General features: G+C 39.1%; 1 protein-coding gene across 1 annotated transcript in view; it reads left to right on the top strand.

The window, feature by feature from the left end:
• CHP1 (calcineurin like EF-hand protein 1) overlaps nt 1-7,682 on the top strand; it is a 69,024-nt gene that overhangs the window by 28,867 nt on the left and 32,475 nt on the right. Inside the window, exon 4 of the mRNA XM_006778075.2 lies at nt 970-1,097. Coding sequence (XP_006778138.1) covers nt 970-1,097 — 128 coding nt within the window. The remainder of the gene's footprint in view (nt 1-969; nt 1,098-7,682) is intronic.

Genomic DNA, 7,682 nt, shown 5'->3' with positions numbered 1-7,682 from the left:
AAAATTTCCAAAAATGTATTTATTGCTTTTATAAAGAAATAACATTTATTTTAAAAATAGCTTTCCAGCCCTAACTAGTTTGGCTCAGTGGATAGAACGTGGGCCTGCAGACTCAGACTGAAGGCGGTCCCAGGTTCCATTCCAGTCAAGGTCACATGCCTGGGTTGCAGGCTTGATTCCCAGTAGGGGGTGTGCAGGAGGCAGCCAATCTATGATTCTCTCTCTCATCATTGATGTTTCTCTCTCTCTCCCTCTTTCTTCCTCTCTGAAATCAATAAAAACACCTTTTAAAAAATATTTTTTTAAAAAAAGCTTTTTCATGGTATGCCTTAACCTTAAAATATCACTAGGTATATGTGACTGCAGAGGAGACATGGGAGGTGGTTGGAAGTCATTCAGTTGAAATGACCACCTTGCTGCTTGCTGCAGATTCCAAAGCAGTGAGTTTGTTTTTAAATATATATATTTTGCCCTAACTGGTTTGGCTCAGTGGATATAGTGTTGGCCTGCAGACTGAGGGGTCCCAGGATTGATGCCAGTCAAGGGCATGTACCTTGGTTGCGGGCACATCCCCAGTAGGGGGTGTGCAGGAGGCAGCTGATCAATGTTTCTCTCTCATCGATATTTCTAACTCTCTATTCCACTCCCTTCCTCTCTGTAAAAAAATCAATAAAATATATTTTAAAAATATATATATTGTTGTTGTTATTATTATTATTATTATTATCATTTCATAGAGGAAGGATGAGGGAGTGAGAGAAACATCAGTGCCCACCTCACAAGGTTAAGGTGAGGCTTAAATGAAGATATTTTATGAACACTAAAGTACTAGTACTGTGAATGTGGAAAGAGACCTCATTGGATGGAATTTCTTGCCACTTTAGCTTAAGCTGTTGCTAATAAATTGAATTCATAAGAAATTATCACCCTGATTGACATGGTGTTCTGTTTGTTATATTTCCCAATCAGAGAGGACCAGGTAAACTTTCGTGGATTCATGAGAACTTTGGCTCATTTCCGACCCATTGAGGATAATGAAAAGAGTAAAGATGTGAATGGACCAGAACCACTCAACAGCCGAAGCAACAAACTACACTGTAAGGAGCTAAAGTCTTCTGGTTTAAAACATTTGCTTTTCATTTCTTACAAATTATTTACTCATTCATTTATTTAACAAACATAAGAGTATAGTGATTATAGCTCAGACCCTGGAACTAAACTGGCTGGGTTTGAATCCCAGCTCTGCCATTTTTTGACCATGTGACTTTGGGCAAGTTATTCAAACTCTTTGGGCCTCAGTTTCCTCTTTTGTAAAGAGGAATATTAAATGATTTCACCTAGGGATGTTTGTGAGGATTAAGTGAGTTAACATATGTCAGGTACTTCAAATAGTGCCTGGCAATGAGTTAGCTACTAATATTACTTATAAATCATAGAATGCCTGTTGTATACCAGGAACTGTAGTAAGTGCTTGGGTGACAACAGTGAAAAAGATTTAGCCACGTCTACAGCCATACCACCCCGAATGCACCTGATCTCTGATCTTGGACGCTAAGCAGTGTCAGGCCTGGTTAGTGCTGGGATGGGAAAAAGATCCAGGCCCACCTGTAAGGAATGACAATCCTCAGCTCATCTTAGAATTTGATAGGTATTAGATATGACTCAAGTGGGAGCGGACAGCCGGGTTTGTGCAAGATTAAATTTTGTCCCCATGCCTTTTGCCTCCTTTCCTTGGATGTTTGTTAGATTTCCCTCTGTCCTTGTTGGTTCATGTATAATATTGCCCAATCTCTTACAAAACTTCTCTAAGAAATTAAAATGTAATTTCTCTTTTCATTTAACACAGTCACAGTTGGGATTGAAATTGTATTGAATTGATTGAATTCAAGCTTCTCTTCAAGGATGCACAGTGGTATACAGAGAGGTCTGTGAAAAGACTTTTTAATATTGAAACAAATATAGATGAAGTATAGACTATCATGCCAAGTGTACATATATTTTTTAAATGGTGTGTAAGACTTAAAATAAACTTTTTATTTGTGGCCCTTGGCCCATAACCCGGTCTCCCTGTCTATAGAATAGGAATATGAGTTCACTCCTGTATTCAGGAAAAGGGTTTAAGAAGCACTGAAATAAGTATTGTTGTATAGGGTAGGGAAATTTTTTTAACCAAAATAATGAAATACTGCTCTTCTGTACATAAGGTCATGTACCTTAATGAAGAGCAAAATACTTAAATATAAACAAAACTAGATATAGAAGAAAATAGAACTCTAATGATTTGTGATCAAATTTACTGGATACTGTATTGGTGAATTTTAATTGCTTCTTTGAAGACTAAATACTGTCTGAGACTAAATGAAGCCACCATGCCCTGCAATTGTCTGACCTGCAGCATCCCTATCCCCGCCCCTCCAAACCTCCAACCCCCACCATCAGAGTAATATAATATTAGGCTTTGAGTAGAGAAATGTATCATAATGAGACTAGTGGTAATCCCACTCTGTACTAAAGAGAACACATCTTGGGAACCATATTTTAGTTTGGATTCTGGAGATACACTAGAGCAGTGGTTCTCAACCTTCTGGCCCTTTCAATACAGTTCCTCATGTTGTGACCCAATAATAAAATTATTTTCGTTGCTACTTCATAACTGTAATGTTGCTACTGTTATGGATCGTAATGTAAATATCTGATATGCAGGATGGTCTTAGGCAACCCCTGTGAAAGGGTTATTCGACCACCAAAGCAGTCACGACCCACAGGTTGAGAACCGTTGTACTAGAGCATCTATACTAATAAAAGGGTAATATGCTAATTAGACCAGACATTCTTCTGTACAAAGCCACGGTGGCGGGGGCCAAGGCAGAGGCGGTTAGCAGCAACCAGGCCAGCAGGGGTGAGCAGTTAGGGGTAACCAGGTTGGCAGGAGAAGGCAGTTAGGTGTGACCAGGCAGGCAGGCAGAGTGGTTAGGGGCAATCAGGCAGGCAAGCAGGCAGGTGAACGGTTACGAGCCAGCAGTCCCGGATTGTGAGAGGGATGCCCGACTGCCAGTTTAGGCCCAATCCCTGTAAACCAGCATCCCAGTATGTGTCTTTTTATGACTGTTTTATTTCACTCAGCATAATGTCCTTAAGGGTCATCCATGTTGTAGCAGGTGTCCAAATTTCCTTCCTTTTTTGAATTTTTATTGTGGTAAAAAACACATAACAAAATTTACCATCTTAAATATTTTTAAGTGTACAGTTTAGTAGTGTTAAATATACTCACATTATTGTGAAACATATTTCCAGAACTTTTTATTTTGCAAAGCTGAAACTCTGTGCTCACTAGCACTTTCCCCCCATAAAAAGATTTTGAAAGAAGTGGGCATAAAGTCAGAAGAAGGAAAGACTGGGTTAGAGATTTTTCTTCAAATATATGAGTTTATGGTGTGGAGAAGAATTTATGCAGTGAGGACATAGATATAATTCAGTTCAACAGAAGGAAGAATTTTTAAAAGAGAAATACTCATGTATGGATAGGACTGTCTCAGAAAAAGTAGTAATTCCCTATTCAAGGAAAAAAGGGCATAGCCCTGTCTGGGTAGCTCAGTTAGAGCATCATCCCGATATGCCAAGGTTGTGGGTTCCCTGGTCAGGGCACATATAAGAATCAACTAATGAATGCATAAATAAGTGGAACAACAAATCAGTCTCTCTCTGCCCCTTCCTCTCAAATTAAATAATTAAAAATTAAAATAAGTCAGACACTAAAGGATAAATATTGTTTGAATACTCTTATATGAGGTTCGTAGAGTAGTCAACTCCATAGAGAGAAAGTTGTCAGGGGCTGGGGTTGGGAGGAGGTGGAAGTTAATGTTTAATGGGTTAGAGTTTCAGTTGGGAGAACTGAAAAAGTTCTAGAGATGGATCATGGTGATGGTTATACCAAAATGTTAAAATACTTAACTAATCTTACAAAGGGTCAAAATGGTAAATTTTATGTATATTTTATTTAAAAGAAGAATAAACAGTGATTAAAAGGTAAAGGTTTGACTGAGATCATTAGTTTGGTCTTCATTAAGCAAATGTATGAGTAATTACTATGTGCAAAGCACTATTTTAGGCCCAGGATATAATGATGCATAAATCAGATTAGGTTTTTGCTTTCATAGAGTTTATGATCTAATATGGGAGACAGACTATGGAAAAAGACAAATGAATAAACAAGATTAAGAGCATGGCAAGGTCTATGAAGGAAATGAATAAGGTGAGATTAGAAAGTGTTAGGGGGCTGTCATAATTTTCGAATGAGTGGTCAGTGAACTCTTTGAGGAATTGAAATATGAGCTAAGAATGAGCTGACCATGTGAAGAACAGGAGAGCTCTAGGCAAAGGGAACAGCTGATTTAATTAGTACTTGGTGTGTTCAGAGAACAAAGAAGCATTATCAAGAAAGAAGTGAGTGGTATGGGAGGAGGGTAGAGAGGTGATGGCAAGTAAATGGCATTGATTGAGCTCTTACTGTGTGTCAGACACTATTTAAAGTGCCTTTCATGGCTCTCCTCTCAGGAGCTCATGCCTTTCCCATTCCACTTCCCTTCCCTGCCCCAGGCATGTTACCATTAGCTAAAAAACAACAACAATAAAGTGCCTTCCCTGTGCTAACTTATTCAGTCTTCAGAACCCTATAAGGTGGATTCTGTTCTTACTGTGCACCCTTCAGGCAACTGAGTCACAATGTTAATCACAGAGCCAGGATTCAGGGGAGCCAGAGTCTTAACCCTGTGTTGTATAGCACTGAGGAGCTCAGGCAAGAGGTCTGACCTGGAGCTGCATGTTTGGGAGTATTCAGAATTAGGTGGCATTTGAAGCTGTGGAACTGGAGATTCCACAAGGCTGCTTTGGAGACGAGAGTCTGAGTCATGGACCAAGAATCAGGAAAGGGAGAGTAGAAAAGGAAAGAGAAAACCTAACAATATGGCTCAGTCATTTGTGCATTTGACCGTTCATTATCTTGAGGAAAGTGTTTCCTCTGTTTCAAGGCCAGAGCTGACTGACAGGAATCCAAGTCACTTGAAAAATAACTACTGTTGCTGCAGTTTTTTCTAAAACGTCCTACTGGGTGATCTCTTCAGTTACTCCTCTGCTGGTGTCTTAGTCTGCTCAGGCTGCTGTAACAAGATACCATTGCTGGGTGACGAAAGTAACAGACATTTCTCACAGTTACATTTCTCATAGTTCTGGAGTCTGGGAAGTCTGAGATCAGGGTGCCACATGGTCAGGTTCCCAATGAAGGCCCTCTACTGGTTCACAAACAATCATCTTACTGTATCCTCACATGGAGAGGATGGTAGAGACAGAAAGAGAGAGAAAGAGATCTATCTCCTTCATCATGAGGGCCCCACCCTCATGATATAATCTAACCCTAATTATCTCCAAAGGTTCTACCTCCTAATAGTATTACATTGGGTGTTAAGACTTCAACATGAATTTGTGGGGACACAAAGCTTTACACCATGGCAGTTGGGTTTCAAAATAAGCAGTTCAATACGAAAACCAACAAATTTATAAAATCTGCTCAATCTGCCTGACTGGTGTGGCTCCGAGATTGAGCATCGACCCATAAGCCAGGAGGTCATGGTTCAATTCCCAGTCAGGGCACATGCCCTGATTATGGGCTCAATTCCCAATAGGGGGCATGCAGGAGGCAGCCAATCAATGATTCTCCCTCATCATTGATGTTTCTCTCTCCCTTTCTCTTTCTAAAATCAATAAAAACATTAAAGATGCTCGACTTCACTGGCTATAAGGGAAATGCAAATCAAAACTACGAGATACCATCTCATACTTGTTAGAATTGCTGTTATCAATAAGACAAGAAATAACAAGTGTTAGAGAGGATGTGGAGAAAATGGAACCCTATATACTCCTAGTGGGAAAGTAAACTCGTACAGCCACTATGGAAAACAGTGTGAAGTTTCCTCAAAAAAATAAGAATAGACCACATGATTTAGCAGTCCCTCTTTGGGGCATCAACCTGAAAATTTTGGAAACATTTATTTGTAAAGGTATATATATCCCTCTGTTTGGTGCAGCATTATTCATGATAGCCAAAAAATGGAAACAACCTAAGTATCCTTTGATGGATGATTGGATAAAGATATGATACATATATACAATGGAGTACTACTCAGCTACAAGAAAGGATGAAATACTACCATTTGCAACAACATGAATGGATCTTGAAAGTATACTAAGCAAATTAAGTCAGATGGAAAAGGACAAGAACCACATGAGTTCACTCATATGTGGGATATAAAACAGAAAGTAGTAAGCAAACAATTCATAGATATAGGCAGCAATCTGGTGGTTACCAGAAAAGGAGGAGGGTCGGGGAAGAATGAAGAGAGTCAAATAAATGGTCACAGAAGGAGACTAGGCTTTGGGTGGTAAGCACACAATGTAGTACGCAGATGATATATTACAGAATTGCATGCCTGAAACTTACATAATGTTATTAACCAGTCACCCCAATTAATTTTAAAAAAGAATTAGCAGTTCAGGCTTCTGTAAATACTTTAGCAGAAAGGCATGTATATTCCAGTTACCCAATTAAGAAATGCAGAAATAGATATTAACGGGTTATATACCAAACAGGTTCCCATCCCAAAATCATCCTGAAGATAGCTTAGTAGATAACACATTTTATCCTGTTTCTGAAAGGTGACAACATATTCAGAAGTGTGTGTGTTCAGTTTAGGGAATAGATGAAACATACATTTCTGCAGGAACACTTTTGATCTTTGTCTCCTTTCCCTTAAACTCTAAACCAGTGATGGCGGACCTTTTGAGCTTGGCGTGTCAGCATTTTGAAAAACCCTAACTTACCTCTGGTGCCGTGTCACATATAGAAGTTTTTTGATATTTGCAACCATAGTAAAACAGAGATTTATATTTTTGATATTTATTTTATATATTTAAATGCCATTTAACAAAGAAAAATCAACCAAAAAAATGAGTTTGCGTGTCACCTCTGACACATATGTTATAGGTTCGCCATCACTGCTTTAAACCATCTAAACATATAAACTTTCAAATTTGGTAAAGATAGTTACTCAACTAACCAAATTAAGAACAGACAACATCAGAGAAAATCTTGCCCCTCCAGAATTCTAATATGTACCTTACAAAGAGTAAATTCGATTTTTTAAAAAATTTTACTTTGGCCGAAACCGGTTTGGCTCAGTGGATGGAGCGTCGGCCTGCGGACTGAGAGGTCCCGGGTTCGATTCCGGTCAAGGGCATGTACCTTGGTTGCGGGCACATCCCCAGTGGGAGATGTGCAGGAGGCGGCTGATCGATGTTTCTCTCTCATCGATGTTTATCAATAAAATATATTTTTTTAAAAAATTTACTTTGACTTTTATTTTTTAAATTTATTTTTATTGATTTCAGAGGGAGAGAGAGATAGAAACATCAGTGATGAGAGAAAATCATTGATCGGCTGCCTCCTGCAGTGCACCTACCAGGAATTGAGCCCACAACCCAGGCATGTGCCCTGACTGGGAATTGAACTGTGACCTACTGGCTCACAGGTCAACGCTCAACCACTGAACAACACTGGCCAGAGTACTTTGACTTTTAGAGAACTCACTCCTTTAGGGGTGTGTGATATATAACCTTTTAAAACATATACT

This window comes from Myotis davidii, unplaced genomic scaffold, assembly GCF_000327345.1.
Source record: "Myotis davidii unplaced genomic scaffold, ASM32734v1 scaffold46, whole genome shotgun sequence".
Lineage (NCBI taxonomy): Eukaryota > Metazoa > Chordata > Mammalia > Chiroptera > Vespertilionidae > Myotis > Myotis davidii.
The sequence above is the reverse complement of the archived record's forward strand: the minus strand, read 5'-3'. Positions and strand labels throughout refer to the sequence as shown.